The sequence below is a fragment of the Mustela putorius genome, unplaced genomic scaffold, assembly GCF_011764305.1.
Source record: "Mustela putorius furo isolate JIRA1106 unplaced genomic scaffold, ASM1176430v1.1 tig00000198_pilon_pilon_pilon, whole genome shotgun sequence".
In the NCBI taxonomy this organism is placed as follows: domain Eukaryota; kingdom Metazoa; phylum Chordata; class Mammalia; order Carnivora; family Mustelidae; genus Mustela; species Mustela putorius.
Genome location: NW_025421311.1, coordinates 792,506 through 809,206, shown reverse-complemented (window position 1 = coordinate 809,206; position 16,701 = coordinate 792,506). Strand labels below are relative to the sequence as shown.

At 51.3% G+C, this 16,701-nt stretch overlaps 1 protein-coding gene across 2 annotated transcripts in view; it reads left to right on the top strand.

The window, feature by feature from the left end:
- Positions 1–16,701, top strand: part of TMEM123 (transmembrane protein 123) — a 49,044-nt gene that overhangs the window by 23,410 nt on the left and 8,933 nt on the right. Inside the window, exon 3 of one of the 2 annotated variants that reach the window (XM_045077493.1) lies at positions 307–456. The exons of the other annotated variant lie outside the window; for it this stretch is intronic. Coding sequence (XP_044933428.1) covers positions 307–456 — 150 coding nt within the window. The remainder of the gene's footprint in view (positions 1–306; positions 457–16,701) is intronic. 2 annotated transcript variants of the gene reach the window in all.

The following is a 16,701-nucleotide window of genomic DNA, read 5'->3' as shown; positions in this document are numbered from 1 at the left end:
TCGGTTCCATCCTTAACACTGAGATGGCGAAAGACAAAACAGAGGAAATGAAACCGATTTCGCAGCAGTATTTTGCAGCAAAAGATACGGTCTATGCAGTTATTCCTAAAGAGAAGTTTGACTTGATCTGGTCCCAGGCTCAGTCCTGTCCAACATTTCTCTGTTCGCTGCTACCAAGAAGGGAAGGTTATTAGTTCTTTGTAGGACAACAGACAGGTACTGAACTCCACTGCACTGGTAGATACTCAGACCCGCCGGGAGGCTGCTGCCATCCAGCTGGTCTTCTATCTCTGCCCTGAACTGAAGGACGAAGGCGCAGTGCTGACGACAGCAGAAACGGAGCCCGCCTCTCTGAGTGTTGCCGAGGCACAGTGCACTGCCAGCCACATTCACTCTCCCATGCCATCGACTGCAAGGAGACCTGTGGGCCAGTGGAGACCTCTGACTTCAGACCAGGTGAGTTCAAGCACATGTCTGTCCCTGCTGAGCTGGAGCGAAGCGGACTTGAAGAACTGCGATGTGCCCGGAGCCAGCACAGGACTTAGTGCTGAGGCTGGGCTTACGGAGTCTGCTTAGCCCTGGGTGGTTTTCTGCAGCCCGCCCGGCCCCTGGAACTTTTGGGAGCTTCGCAGCTGTGAGGAGCAGTCTCTGACGGGTGGCCTGTGTGCTTACTGCAGGAAGTGACCGTGGAGGTGAGCCCCGTTACTTGATATTCAGGAATGAAGGTGCCCAAACATTCTGGTAATCATCTCCCAGCCTACTTAAGCCTTCCTTTCTAAGCGCTTGGGGTCCTAACCAGGGAGACCTAAAGGATCCACAGGATGGTGGCTTGACTTTACACAGTAGAGTAGTGCTGGGTGTCCCTCTGACCGCTCAGCTCCCAAATGACTAGTTCTTCGTATTTATAAACACGTGATAGGATAGTAAGCTTGAAGACCTGCCATGATTTGAGGTGGGCCTTGCATACTCTTCCTGTGTGCCCCTTGGCTGGCCAAAGGTATAGCCCAGATACCCTGTTTGAACTCTACACTGACCAGATACTGCCCTCGGGACTCAGACTAGATCTCCATGTGCCCAGAGCCATTGTTGGCAGGTGAGAATTCTACCACTGAACCACCCATGCGCCGATCCAGAGCCATTGTCGGAAGCCGTGTATCTGGGGAGGGTGAATCAGTGCAGTGTACAGAAACCTACACATTTTGTAAGGAGAGGGGGAAAAAAAGATCTTTCTACATCTATAAAGATCCTATTTTAATTTTATCACATTGTATATCACATTGGCATCACATTTTATCACATGGTATATCACATTGATTTCTCAGTGTTAAACTAACTTTGCACCATTGGAATAATTCCTACTTGATCCTGGTGAATTGTCTTTTTAATCGCTGCTAAAATTGGTTTGCTGACATTTTAGTCTTCATATTCATCAGGGATATTGGTCTGTAGTTTTCTGACAGTGTCCTTTCTGGCTTTGGTATCAGCATAATGATGTCCTTAGAAAAGGAGTTTGGGAGTGTTCCCCTTACTTTGATTTTTTCGGGGGGTGGGGTAGTTTAAGAAGGATTGGTGTTAAATTCTTTACATGTAAATTTCACCAATGCAGCCATCTGGTCGTGGACGTTTCTGTGTCGGGACATATTTGATGACTGAGTGAGTCTTTTTCGAAGTACTTGTTCTGCTCGGATTTACCATTACTTCTTGATACAGTCTTTCTAGTTCATTTGGAGGTTCTTAGAATTTTTCCGTTTCTCGTGTGTTTCCCAGTTCGTGGGCATACAAGTGTCGAGAGCAGCTTCTTAGGGTTCTTCAGGTTTCCGTAGAATCCGTTTTACAGTCTTTCTTATTAATTTATAATGTTGACGTGGGTGTGCTATTTCCTTGGTTTAGACTAAAGGATTGTCAAGTTTATCTTTCCCAAGAACCAGCTCTTGGTTTTGCCAATGTCCTTGTTTTCATGTTGTGTATTTCATTTATTTCTGCTCTAATCTTAATTTCCTTCATTCTGCCAATTTAGGGTTCAGTTTGTTCTTGTTTTACTAATTTGTTAAGGGACAGAGTTAGGTTGTCTATTTGAGATTTTTGTTTCTTTGTTTCTTAATGTCGACAAGGTATAAAACTTGCTCTTTGAACTGCTTTTGTTGCATCCCTAAGTTGATTTTATATATGTTCCATTTTTTATTTACTTCCCCTTTAATTTCTTCTTTGATCTGTTAGTTGTTCAGGCGAGTGTTTAATTTTGTGTATTAGTGAATTTTCCAGTTTTACTCCTGTTCCTTATTTGTAGTTTCATTGCTTTGTGGTAAGAGTAGGTGCTTGTAGGATGTGTCTTCGTGAATTTACTATATGACTTGTTTTGTGGGCTAACATACAGTCTGTGCTAGAGAACGTTGCACACGCTTTGAGAATAATGTGCATTTTGTCTATGGACAGACTGCTCTGTTTGTGTGGTGGGGTCCACCCAGTGTATGATGAGATCCCCTGGCGAGAGGTAGGGAATCTGAATGCCCAGCTGTGGGCCTGCTGTTTCCCCTATTTCCTGGTAGTTTCTGCTTTATATTTTCAAGTGCTCCAATGTTTGGTATGTAAATAATTACAATTGTTACATCGTTTTGATGGAGTGATTCCTTTACCATTACATAATGGCCCTCTTTGTGTGTTTCTACTGCTTTCCGGTTAAAGTGTATCTTTATCTCAAGGAAGTGTAGCTACCACTGGTCCTTGGGAATACTGTTGGCTGGAAATAACTTCTCTCACCGGCTCACTTGCGGCCTCTGTGTCATCCACGGCTGACGTGACTCTCTGGTAGGCAGCACATCACGGACCTTGTTTTTTATCTGCTCAGCGTTCTGAGTCTTCTGATTGCAGGATTTTATGCATTTGCGTTAAAGTCTCAATCACTGGCAGGTAGGGCTCCACTTGCGCCTTCCCGTTGAGTTCTGGCAGTTGTGCCGACCTGTCGTTACTTTTTTCATATCCTGCTTTTGTATTGTGCTGTTGTTTGACATCCGTACACTTTGACTTCTTCGTCATTGTCTTTTTTTTATTGTCGTCATTGTCTTTTGTGTAATTATAGATTTTATCTTGTGATTATGAGATTTACATAAAATATCTTACAATTGGACATCCTGTTTTAAACTGATTACAGCTTTGATAGAATTCCTAAACTTGACAATTTTACTTCTGCTCCCCTACATTTTAGGCTATTAATGTTAGGTTGCATATTTTTTCATGGTGTAACATGAAAATGAAAGTAACAGATCTTCCCTGGACTCGTAGAGCAGAGCTCTGATGAACCGTGCACCGCTGTCCCACAGCTAGAAACCAGCCGCACACAGCCCACCACAGGCTGCACATCTTGTCCCATTCTAGAAACCCACACCATCAGCAGCAAGTTTCATGCGATCTTTTTATGTTTTGTGATAACTGGCATCTTAAATCCTGCTGAGACTCCCTGTGGCACTTTGTAGTGACGAACTCCCCGAGCTTCTGTTTGTTCTGGAAATCTCTCCCCTTCATTTCAGAAGGACTGCTCTGCTAAGCGCAGAGTTCTTGGTTTAGAGCTTTTTTCTTTTCTTTAAAGATTTTGTTTATTTAACAGAGACAGACAGCTTTTTTTTCCCCTTAATATTTTGAATTTATCATTCCCTTCCCTCCTGGCCCGGAACTTTGTTGAGAACCCGCGTATAATACCGTGGGCGTTCCCTGTATCTAATTTCTGTTTTCCCTTGTTGCTTTAAAGAAACCTTTGAAAGAAACTTGGTAAAAGTGTGTCTTAGCTTAGTAGCCCTAATGAAGTCTGACCTTTTTGGGCTCCTTGGGGCCTCGTGCACCTGGATGTCCATTTGTGTCCCCAGGTTCGGGGAGTCTGAAAGCTTTAATTTGCTTCCTCTGGTGACACGCTCACTAGATTTGTGTCACGTTGGTTCTGCGCGTTTAAGCAAGCAGTCTCCTCGCCTGGTCCTTCCCAGTGGGCAGACAGCTCTGGACTGCGCCATCTCGGCTTGCGGATGGTCAGCTGTTACCTTGCCTGGGGCAGGTGGGCTTGCTGTCAGGGTCTGCTGTGGGTACGGTGGCTGCCCAGGCTGCGCCCCTGTTGAGGACAGATGGACAGATGGACAGGACCTCTGTTGGCTCCCAGGACCGGCAGGGCCGCAGGATGGGCTCTGGGGCTGCCTGGACACTCGGGATTCTGGTCCGGCTTCCTCGCTGGGGCTCTAAGTCAGATTCTCTGCCCTGTGGGGCAGCAGGACGCCTGTGCCCAGTCAGGCAGTGCTGTGCCTGGAGGGCCATGACCCTGGGCCCTGTGGGACTGCTCTGCGGGCAGGAGAAACCAGTGCTGAGCTTTCCACTGGTATCCCTGGAAGCAAGGCCGTTGCTGGGCTATGCCCCTGCCCCTCCTGCGGGCTCTGTTCTGCATCCTCAGCCAGTCGCCTTGCTGGGGGCTGTGACAGTGGGGGTGGGGCTACCAGCTAGTCCCTGAACTGGCACCCAGCCAGCGCTGGAGCTGGAAGGCCTGTGTGCACAGCGTGCTGGCGGAACGAGCTGCGGGCTCTGTCCTGCAGACGGCCACCCTGGTCTGCTGCTGTGATGCCAGCTGTTCCAGCAGTTCCCTGGGGTGGGAAGCCATGTCCCTGCCGGGCCAGCCAGGGTCTTTGAGATCCAGAGAAGACAGAGCTGCATGCCCCCAAGTCCCCAAGGCCGGGCGTCCATGGGCGTTGGAGAAGTGGGGAGCCACGGGCTGGCCCAGCTGATTGGGCGCTGCGGGTAGCAAATCCGATTGCCAAAATCCCTGCTGGCCGTCACCTGAGTGGGGGCTTCCATAAAGCCTCCTGCAGAGTGGGGGAGCTAGACATCCAGCTGGGCTCCTTCCTGCCTGCAGGAGCTTGTGCTGGCCTGGGGTGGGGGTGGGGATGCCCTTGGCCTGTGGGCACTTCTCTCCCTCATCGTGTGGGGTCTGCCATGGTCTCGGCAAGGGGCTGCCTCTGCCTGGTGTTCGAGACCCTGTCCGTGGTGTCTGGTGCGTGACTACTTGAGTGGTTGCCCTGGGGGAAGGGGGAGTCAGAAGCGCCTCGGGCCACCACCTTCCCATGCACGCTCCATGAGTTCCTGACACACTCTAACACGCAGGCACGCTGACGATGCTCCATCAGTGTGTACTGTGGGAACCGAAGGAAAAGGAGCGATACAAGTGTAAGTCAAGGGGTGAACTTTGAGAGTATTTTTTTTAAGATTTTATTTATTTATTTGACAGATAATGAGAGCAGGAACACAAGCAGGGGGAGCAGCAGAGGGAAAGGCAGAATCCCCGTTGAGCACAGAGCCTGATGCGGGGCTCGATCCCAGGACCCTGAGATCATGACCTGAGCTGAAAGTAGACGCCCAGCCACTGAGTGTCAACCCCAGACGTCCCTTGAGAGTCATTGGCCTGCCTCTTTTCCTTGATGAGACTCTCTCTTTTCACACTGAGTAGAACTACATGCGGCTCCTGTGCACCAGGAACACAGCAGCCAGACAACGGAGCTATTGACCTTTTCAAAACCCTGCCCCGTGCTCATGAGAGACAAGGAAAGGAGTGGCCAGTCCCAGGGGACGTGTGCTCTCCAGAACCAGGGGGACTCCCGACTAAGGCACTACCTCTGCTGGACAGGAACTTGGCCTCCCCAGATGACATGGAGGCAGCGGAGAACGAAACCCCCCTCCTGAAATCTGCAGTGCTCTTCCTTCAGCCTCACTGTTCGGTATTGAGCGCAAATATGTGTTTCTGTTTGTGAAGACGGTTGGTGGTGGGATAGTGAGGGAGCGGAGAGGGGCCCCGGGGGCGAGCGGGGTGCACAGCCCAGCGGACAGGGCCCCCGTTGGGGTGCCATGGCCCGCTGCCTCCTGCCGGCGCGTGCGGCTTGCCCACAGCCTTCGCGTCTGTGCCCTCTGTCACGGGCAGGGAACACACCCCATCCGGGCTCTTCTCCAGAGCCCCCGGCATCTGTTTGGTGACAACAAGGTGCTGCTGAGGTGCTGCTCAGACCATGGGACTGCACGTACCGGGACTGCACGTGGCAGACGGCCAGGGTTTGCTCCCTGCTCCCGCCGGCCACCACCTCGTGAGTCCTGAGGCCGTTCCAAGCGTCTGAACATAGGTGTGTTTTTAGTCACTGCAAAGTACAGTTTTTGGTCTTGCAAGAAAAAATGTTCGTATTGAATATTTCCTATCACCTTCATCCGGCGAGTTAGGACGATCTGTGGACAGCTTGTGGACCGCACATGTCCGGACTCGTCCCTCTGCGGATGTCTGAGCGGGTCGCGTCTATGCATGCGTGCGTCCTTGGGCGGCGCACGGAGCTTGTTTGCAGACTCCTTCTCGCGTGGCAGCTGTGGGCCGCACGCGCTCAGGCTCCATGGTCCGCGTTCGTCTTCTGTCACCAGGTGACAGCGGCAGCGCACAGCCCTTCAGGGCTGCGGAGACCTGCCTTCCCACATGGCCCCGCCATGCCGAGGAGCCAACACCAGGCGGGGGCGGCCCTGGCCGTCCGGTGTGTTCCCGCAGCGCCCACGGCTGTCGGTGTGTGCAGCATGTGCCCAGCCGAGGTTTGCTGAGTACGAGGGCCAACTCTGAGGCTGCTCGCTCCGTCTCAGGCTCCGGAGCACCTGCTCTCCGTTACCGAGGAAGGCTGCACAGGGCGGGGACGGTCCGTGGCCCTGAGCACCAACTCGCCTCAGCCGCAGCCAGACACAGGTACTGAGGGCGGGACGCTTCCTCCAGGCTGGCCAGGATCCTGTCCTGGCTTCCCGTGCTCCTTCGAGCTCCAGTTACTGGGCCTGTGTGCCTCCACTGACGTCTGCAAAAGGGGCTGACTGTGCCATCTGCCTCCTGGGGGGTTAGGACAGTTGCTGGCATTTATGGGACGTGCAGAACAGCGTCTGGCTCAGAATCAGTGCTCGCTTAGGCCTGATCCCACACGTCCACCTGGGGCAGACCGTTTCAGAGCTCAGTCCAGGTTGGGGCCATCCCCACAAGTAAAGGGACAGTAGAGAGCATCAGCAGATGATTTCTGACCAGCCCAGAAATCACAGAGCCAGCGGGCCTAGTGCCGCTCCTGACGGTCTCCTCAGGACGGAGAGCGGGCAGGAAGGGGCAGTGAGGGGTGTGCAGGGACAGACAGACACCGTCCCCTCAGGCAGAGTGCAGGCAGGACGGGGGGGGGGGTGTCTGGACAGTGTCCTGCCGCAGGTGCTAATAAGCCAGTGTCTTCCTGCTTATTTACATACAGTACACATACAATACCTGTTCATATATTTATTTCTATATAAACTTCTGTAAATACATAAAGGCTATTCTCTTCCAAAGTAAATATTTCCTAAGTTACTACAGAAAGAAACTCAGTTTCAGCGTTTCACTGGGGCGAAAGAAAGTGAGCAAATCCATGGAAGGGTAGCTCTGGCGTCAGAGTTTCTGGGCTTAAGGGAGAAACTGCCCCTTTTCTACCTGATCCAGAGGGAGGCGCTGACGGCTGAGCGGATGGTTTTCCTGCTCAGCGGGAAAGGCCGGCAAGCGACCCCCATCCTTATCCCGATGCCTCTGGTCTGCAGCGGGGACTTCTGTTCTCTCCGATGAGCCCCTCCGCCTGAGCCAGGCCCTCTGCTCCCTGTGGAGTCCAGGGCTCCCTCTGCCCGCAGCGGGAGGCGGTGTGCGCGGCCAGGTCTGTGTGCCGACCTCTGAGGGGGCCCCCCACCCATTCAGGACGGGGTCGCCGTTGACTTCCTCCATTTGGGGGTGGGGAATGGCGTTTGGCCAGACTGACAAGGCGTCATCACTTTGACCCGAACCCTGTGGTGGGCACAGTTCAAAGATGACCTCCCTGTGACCGTCACACCGTGCAGTTCTGTCTCCTGTGGGACCACATTCCAGCATGTCACTCTGACCGGCAGAGAGGACCGGACACGGGATTCCGGTTACTGGTCAGCTGACCTACAGCCAAGGGTCCTTGGGCCTAGCCACATACTGAGGTCCCCGTGGCAAGTGCGGGGTGTCGGCGAGAGCGGCAGGTGGCACTGGCCTGGCACCCCAAGGGGCCCTGGAGACCCTGGGCTACACCTGCAACATCCGGGGGGGCGTGCAGTGGGGCACGGGTCTGCAGCCTGCTCTGTGCCTCAGTCCTGCACACGGGTGTCCGCCGGGGTGTCCCAGGGAACCCCCCAGCCCTGACCCTGTGGGGTGCTCCAGTTGTCGCTGCGAGACGGTGCTGGTCTCTGGACCGCCGCGCTGCCCACCGTGTACGTTCTCTCAGCGGTGGAGCCTCCCGGTTCACAGGCTCTGTCGCACCTCAACTGTGTGCCCATCTCTCGGACGCCCAGGCCTTCCCAGCGAGGCACTGAGTCCAGCACAGAAGGAGCGTGTTCCACGTGCCAGCCAGCGGGGAAGCTGTGGGGAGCCGCACACAGGCAGGCGGACGGTGGGGACCTGGGCTGGGGTGACCTTGCAGCTGTCGGAGGTGCGTGACTGCCACGTCAATTGTCGCACGGAGCTGACGGGGAGGAGGTGGGCGCTCGCACGGGAGCCTGTGACCAACACAGGCTCCGCCCCCTCTGCGCTCCTCACCTCGCAACCGCACCTGGGTTGCAGCTGGGGGACAGCTGGGCTCTGAGGCTGCTGCGTCCTCTTGTCGCTGTTGCATGGTTCCGCCCCAGTGCACAGCCACGGGGGAGTCAGCTTAAACCCGAGTGATCCCACGAGGTTGGTGTGTGTCCGGGGTTGGGAGCTGTTTGTCCCCATGCTGTCAGCGGTGGCCACTGCTCCCGCCGGGGACCCAGGCTGCCCCCAGAGTGCTGAGCACAGCCGTGCAGCATGTCCCCATTTCCGAGACCCTTGGCATCAGCTCGTCTCAGGGAGGGGGTCCTGTTACTCCAGAAGCCTCACGCCTGCGGGCACTAGCCTGCGAGAAAGCACGATGACCGGACCCATGTTTTCTAACACAATTATGCCCGACAGCGCAAAACCACGAACTCCCTGGCTCCGGTCTCCCCCACTGCTCACGCTGTTGGGATCTGGACACCTTCTCTCCGGACGGCGACAAGGGCCTCAGCAAACGCTACTGGCTCCCGAGGCCGCTGTCTCCCCGTGGACGGTGCGCCCACAGCTGAGTGGCCGTGTGCTGGCAAGGCCTCATTCCCAGCGCAGGGGAGGCCCATCGAGGCCTCCAGCCAGGGGTTGTAGGGCCGTGTCTGCATGGTCTCTGATCGGGGAGTTCAAGCCTGGAACATGCAGCACCCAGCGGGGAAGCAGATCACGGGCGTGCCCCTAGGGTGGCGGGAGTTCCAGGCCCCACAGAGAGGCACGACCTCCGGGCCGCTGCCCCAGCACCTGGATAAATGGTGTCCTGATCCCCGTGCCACCCCGGCCCTCACCTCTCCCCGCATGGCCTCCCTCAAGCGAGGAGAGCCTCCCGCACGCCGGCCCCAGGCCGCCTGTACTGCCCCCTCTCCCATCCACAGCGTTGCGCTCCGGGTCCCAGCGCCTCCCTCCCGCTCCAGCCAGCACCCGTGAGGACTGGGGAGGCCGGGTTCCGGTGTTCACAGCCGTGTCTGGGGCGCACCGGGCACGTGTTACCTTTCAGTGAGTACTCGGCCCTCTGCGGCGCCCCCTGCGTGCGCGCGCTCGCGACCAGCTTCCCCCGGGAATGACCTCCTCCTTCCGCCCTTCCCGACCCCAGACTTGTGTGCAAGTCCCTCCTCTGTGCTCGTCCTTCCTTCACACCGGGGCTTGGTTCTGCTCTGCCTGCGTCTGTGCTCCGAGGTGTACAACGTCAGCCACGCTGGGTCTGAATCACAGAAAATACACCCGATGTCCCATGGTTGATGGAAATGCCCTTAGATTGGTTTTTCTTCTTACCACCGGTACTGTGTCGCTTGTCTTCTGTAAAACAGGCAACCAGTAGACATGGATATTTATAATTAGGCAAAACTTATAGACTCAAATACTTGGTGAATTTACTGCATTCAGCTTTAACCGGGTAGCATCTTGTTCCTTCAGTTTTAGGGCTCCCCGTGAACGGCCGATTTCTCATCACGGGTCTGTCTGTCTGCTGGATCCAGCCGGAGATCCAGCTACTGTATCTCGGTGCCCGACACGCGGGACGGTGCGCAATGTTCAGCAAGTCAGTCTAGGTTCGCAGACTCAGTCGGTGATTTAAAGTCTGTGGGAATGCCTAAATGATCAGCGTTTTTTAAGCATGACCTATACTTTGATTATTAAAGACAATGAATAGGAAAGCTGAAAAAGCCGTAAGCCTGAATGCACGATCTTAGACTCAAACTTGTGTCCGGAAGCACCATCCTGAGCCGCTTTTCTCGGTGGAGTTCTGTCGAAGCCGGGTGGCCTCGGGCCCTTGCTCCAGGGACATGAGAGCACCTAGGTCCGGGAGGCCTCGGGAAGCACGTTTCAGCCATGCAGCCTTCAGTTCTTGCATTTCCTCCCGGGGAAGCCTCTGTAGGAGCTGCATCCCCTCAGCCGGTCTGAGCCCCAAAGTCTGGGTGAACCTAGACCCCTACCTGCTGTGTGCATCTAAGTGGTGACCTCTGCTCCAAGCATGGCTTCCCCGGAGCCCACACGCTGTGAGACGGCAGGCTCAGTGTCAAAAGGTTGTAAAATTTATATTGTGATTTTCAAAATTTCATCTATGGGTAACTGAAAAGAATCTATTTTTTGATGTTTTAAGAACTGGGTATTTTTTTTAATATTGATTTTAGCTTAAATTCACAGTGGCCAAAATTCATACTCTTTCAATCCTTGAATCATCAGTTCAGGTTCATATGTACCATGTGCTCTTGAAAAGTACATGAGTTCTAGTTGGATAGAAACGTGTGTTGTTAAGTCAAATGTGTTAATGTTCTAAAATCTTCCTGATGTTTTTTTTTTTTTATCCTGCTCACTCTTTTCCCTCAAGTTGCCAAAATTCCAGCCCCGTGGATTGCTTCTCCCTATTGGGTCTTTCATTTTGCTTATGTTTCTCCTGTCACATATGAAATAGAGCTTCCTCCTGCGCTGACCCTTTTACGAAATGTCCTTTTAAAACCCTTTCCAGCTAGGGGACTTGGATCTTAAAGACTGCTGCCTGCGAACAGTGTCCTCACCGTGTTTTGAAGCGTGATTGGTGACCGTGTGGCAGCTGTACAGTGTGGGGATTTGATGTTTGTTCAGTGAAATGACCACAGCGACTCTGGTCAGCACATGCCACCACTCACAGTGAACAGTTCTCATCGCCGGAGAAACGTCAGCATTGACTCCCGCACCTTTCAGAGACGCAGTATGGAAATCCTAACCGCAGCCCCACGTGTGTGCCCCCCCCCAACCTGGAGTTTGTACCGTCTGACCCCTTCATTCATTCTGCCCCCCAGCCCCACCCCTGCATCTTGCAGCCACTAGTGCATCACGTCTGTGAGCTTAATTTTTAAAATTTCACATAGGAGTGAAATCATGCAGCATTTGTCTTTCTCGGACTCATTTCACGTAGCAGAGCACCCTCAGGATTCACACATGTTGTCACAAATGGCAAGACTGGCCTCCGATGGCGGAGGGCTGCTGCATCGCGTGCACACATCGCCTGCACACATCGCCTCTATCCAATCATCAGCCAGGGGCACCCCGTCGCCTCCACACCGTGGCCACGGTCAGTGATGGGGTCGTCAGCATGGCAGTGTGGGTGCGCGTCAAGTTGGTGTTTGGTTATCTTAGGATAAATAACTAGAAATGGAATTTCTGGATCGTACCATAGTTCCACATTTAACCTCTTGAGGCATCTCAAAGATTTTGTGCACGAGGGCTCCCCTTTCTCCACATCCTCGCCAGCACCTGTCGTTTCTTGTGGTGGTGGTCTTTGCCACTCTGACAGGGGTGAGGTGTATCTCGCCGTGGTTTTGATTCGTGTTCCCCTGATGATGGGTGGTGGTAAGCATTTCTCGTGTGTCTGTTGGCCTCTGTGTCTGTGGGGAATGTCCTTTCAGACCCCCCACCTGTGTTCTTAGCTGGATCGTTTCTTTTCCTTCGCTGTTGAGTCGATAACTTCTTTCTGTATTTTGAATACGAACCCTTATTACACGGCTTGCAGACCTCTTCTCCCACTCACTAGGCTGCCTTTTCGTTTGTTGACCGCTTCCTTTGCTGTGCGGAGGTTTTTTGGTTTGATGTAGTTGCATTTGTTGATTTTCGGGGGGGGGGTATTTCCTTTGCTCTTGGTGTCAAATCAAAACCACAGCTGCGACTAACATCACAGAGCTCATTGCCTGCATTTCTTTCGTGCTAGGTGTTGTATGACTTGAGTCTTAACATTTAAGTTAATCAACCTCAAATGAATTTTTATATACGGTAGGAGACAGCGGCTCAGCGTGCCCAGCACCATTTGTGGAAGATACGGTTTTCCTCACTGTGTGCCCTTGAACCCTGTATCATAAATTAACGGGCCGTATGTCCCTGGGTTTATTTCAGGGCAGTCTGTGCTGTTACCCTGATCTATGTGTCAGATTTTACTCCAGTGCCATGCTGCCTGGATTTGTGCAGATTTGTAAAAGAACTTGAAATTACGGAGCACGATGTTTCCAGCATTGCTCTTTTTGTCAAGATCACTTCGGCTCCCGAGGGTGTTTTCTGGTTCCATTCAAATTTCAGGCTTTCCCGTCTGTGAGACGTGCCACTGGAATGCTGATTGGGATTGAGCGGAATTACAGAAAGCTTTGGGTAGCATGGATTTTTAGCAATATTAGTTTTCCAGTACATGAGCATGGCCTGGCTTTCCATCTCACCTTCTTCGTCAGTGTTTTATGGTTCTCAGTATAAAGGTCACTCACTCACCTTCTCCCTTCAGTTCACTCCTGGTGTCTCATTCTTCCTGGTGCAGCTGTAAATACTGTTGTTTCTCGACTCTGCACTCTGCAGGCTCCTTACGAGTGTTCAGAAGGACAACACACTTTTGTATCCTGATGTCTGTTTTCTGCAACTTAACTGAATCCATTTATTCCGTCCATTACTTTGGTGGGATCTTTAGGGCTTTCCGAAGGTAAATACCATATCATCTGCAGATGGGGACAGTTTTGCTTTTTCCTTTCCAATTTGCCTTTCATTTTTCTTGCTGGGCCTGCTAATGCTGTGTTGGAGGGAGGTGGCAAGAGGGGGTGTCCCTGTCTTGCTCCTGAGCCTCTAGGAAAAATTTTTGGTTCTTCCCCATTGAGATGATGTTTGCTCTGCGTCTGTCCTTTGCGGCCTCCGTAATGCTGACGTACATTTCCTCTATAGCTACTTTGTTGGGAGTTTTTATTGTGAATTGATGTTGACTTTTATCAGGTGCATTTTCTGCATTTTTGGGGTGATCATAAGATTCTTAACTCTGATTTTGTTCATGTGGTGGAGGACATGGACTTAGATGCTGAGCGATCTTTGCCTTCCTGGTGTAAATCCCACTTGATTATGACGGAGGATCCTTTAGGCAGATTGATGGACATGGTCTGTTATTACTTGGTTGGGAACGTTTGCATTTATGTTCATCAAGGACGTTGGGGGTTACATTCTTTGCTTATGACATCCTGATCTGCTTTGTTGATCAGGGTAACGCTGGCCTGGTGAGATGTGTTTACAAGTGTTCCCTTCCCGTGTGATTCTGAAAGCCGGAGGAAGATGGTTGTTACGAATGGAACTCACCAGCACAGACGTCTGGTCCCGGACTTCGGTTCCCTGGAGGTTTTTGTTTACTGACTCAGTCTCCTTAGTAGCGACAGGTCTGATCTGTTCAGATCCCTTATTCATGAGTCAATTTGGAAAGTTATGTTTTTAGGAATGTATCCGTTCTTGTAGGTTGTCAGCTTTGTCGGCATATGGTCGTTCCTAGTAATTCTGTGGTGTCCACTGTAACATCTCTGTGATTTCTGATTCTATTCCAGTCCTTTTCTTCTCAGGGGTTCTAGCTACAGGTTTGTCAATTTGGATCATCCCTTCCAAGAAACATCTTTGTATTTCATCGATCTTTTCAGTCTCCGTCATTTCTGTGCCCACCGGGATCCTTCCACCAGCCTGGGGCTTTGTCTTGTCTCTAGTCGCTTGACGTATGAAGTGAGGTTGTTTGAGGTGTTTCTTGTCTCTTGAGGTAACATTTATCTCTGTCAGCTTTTTTCCTAGAGCTGCTTTTGCTGATTCCTGTGATTTGTGGTGTGTTGTACTTGGATTTGCCTCAAGGTGTATTTTGATTTCCCTTTTTGTTTTTCCCTTTGAACCACTGGTTGTTAAACAGCATATTTAAACTTTGCATATTGGTGAATTTCTAGTTTTCTTCTCTTAATTGATTTTTCATTTTATACCATTGTGGTTAGAAAATACACTTGGTATTTTTTTTTCTAATTTAGTAAGACTAGTTTTGTGGCAAGATAATATATATTTTAGAGAGTATCCCATGTGCACTTGAGAATAATGTGTATTTTGTTGCTTTAGGATGGAATGTTCTATGCATGTCTGTGATTATACCACCAAATATATATATTTGATTTCTTTTTTTTTTTTTTAAGATTTTATTTATTTATTTGACAGACAGAGATCACAAATAGGCAGAGAGAGAAGGGGAAGCAGGCTCCCTGCTGAGCAGAGAGGCCGATGTGGGGCTCGATCCCAGGACCCTGAGATCATGACCTGAGCCGAAGGCAGAGGCTTAACCCACTGAGCCACCCAGGCGCCTCCTATTTGATTTCTGATACATAGATACCACCAAAATAACTGATGGAATGTATGTCTGGTCTGATGTATTGTTTAAGGTCAGTATTTTTTTTTACTTTCCTAAAGATCTTTTCTTTAAAGATTTAGTTATTTATCTTAGAGCAAAGAGGGGAGACTGAGAGGGAGAGAGAGAAAGAGAAAGAGAATCTCCAGTAGACTCCCCACATGGACAGCACAGAGCGCAGGGCAGGGCTCAATCCCATAGATAACCCGGAGATCATCACCTGAGCCAAAACCAAGAGTCTGACACTCAGCTGAGCCGCCCAGGTGCCCCCCTAGCGATGGAGCTTAATGCAGGGGTTTTAAAGACCCTGCTATTATTGTTTTCTAGTTCTCCCTTTTGACCTATTACTATTTGCTTTATACATTTCAGTTCTCTGTGTTGGATGCATAAATATATACAAACGTTTTATGCTCTTGCTGGAGTGACTCTTTATTTAATGCCCTTTTTGTGTCTCATTTCATTGTTTGTTTTAAAGTCTATTTTGGGAGCGCCTGGCTGGCTCAGTTGGTAGAGAATGTGACTCTTCTTCTCAGGGTCATGAGTTTAAGCCCCACACTGGATATGGAGCCTACTTTAAAAAGAATACAACAAAGTCTCTTTTGTCTGACGGAAGTACAGCGCTCACGGCCTTCTCGGGGCCTCCTGGGCTCTTTTCTGTCCATTCCTGGGGCTGAAGTCTCGCAGGCCGCGCACCGATGCATAGATGACTCGTTAACTTCCCGTTCCGCCATGCTTTCTTCTGGAGAATGGAGTCCGCTTGCATGGAGAGTAGTTACTGACAGGAATGTCCTCACTGCCATTCTGTTCTGTTCTCTCCCAGCCGCTGTGCTGGGCCTTTGTTCCCCTCTCCGGGTCTTCCTTCGGCCGGCGCTTCTCCCGCCGTGCGCGGAGACCTTTCGTGTCCAACCTGCGCTTCTCCACGGGCTTTGCTCTGCTGCTGCGGCGACCAGGATGCGGGCCAACAGCTCGCGGTTACAGCGGCCTCCTCCAGCGGGTGGCCACCTACGACTCTTCTCCCTCCCCCGGTGTTAGGACTTCGTCACCGTCACCGTAGCTCTTTCATACCGTGCGTCCCTGCATTCACTACCGTGGTCCTGCTTTTAGTGCTTTTGACTTTTAATCTTGTGTGACTTTGTAAGCCACGAACCCACCACCTTCGCAAGAGTAGCTGTCTCAGCTGTGCCTTTCTTCTTCCGTGTGTTTTCCTATTACTAACCAGCACCTTTTTGTTTTGGCTTTAAAAGTCCTGTTAACTTTTCTTGCAAGGCTGGTCTGATTGGGACGAAGGACTTGAGCTTTTGCTTTTCTGGAAAATTCTTCATTTCCAAATGACAGCTTTGCCAGATCGAGTATTCTTGGAAGTTTTTTCTTTGCAGGCTTAGAACGTGTTTTGCCACCTCTTCCGGCCCACAGAGCGTCTGCTGGAAACTCTGACCGTCTTGTGGGGCTTCTCTTGTACAGATTCTCTCCTTTATTTAATGCTTTGTGTTTTAATTGGGATGTGTCTTGGCGTGGATCTCTGTGGTTTCCTTTTATTTGGAACTTTGTGTGCATCCTGGACCTGGATGTCTGTGTCCTTCCCCAGGTTAGGAAACTTTTCAGCCACAATTTCTTCAGATTTTTTGCTCCTTTCTTTCTTTCTTCTGGGGCTCCTGTAATGTGAACATACTGCTTTGCTTGACCTTGCCCCGTAAGTCCCTTAAGCTCTTTTCACTTTTATTCATTCTTTTATCCTTTTGCTTCTGCGACTGGGTGAGTCCTGCTCATCTTTTCTTCTGCGGAAACCAGCTGGCTGTGGGGCCCCTCTGGTGCTTTTCCAGCCCGCTGCTGTGTTCTCCAGCAATGTGGCTTCTCCGTGGGACTTTGCTTTCTTTCCCCGTCGAAGTCCCCACTGTGTTCCTCCATTCCTCTCGCTTTGACCATTATTTTTAACCCTTTATCAGGTAAATTA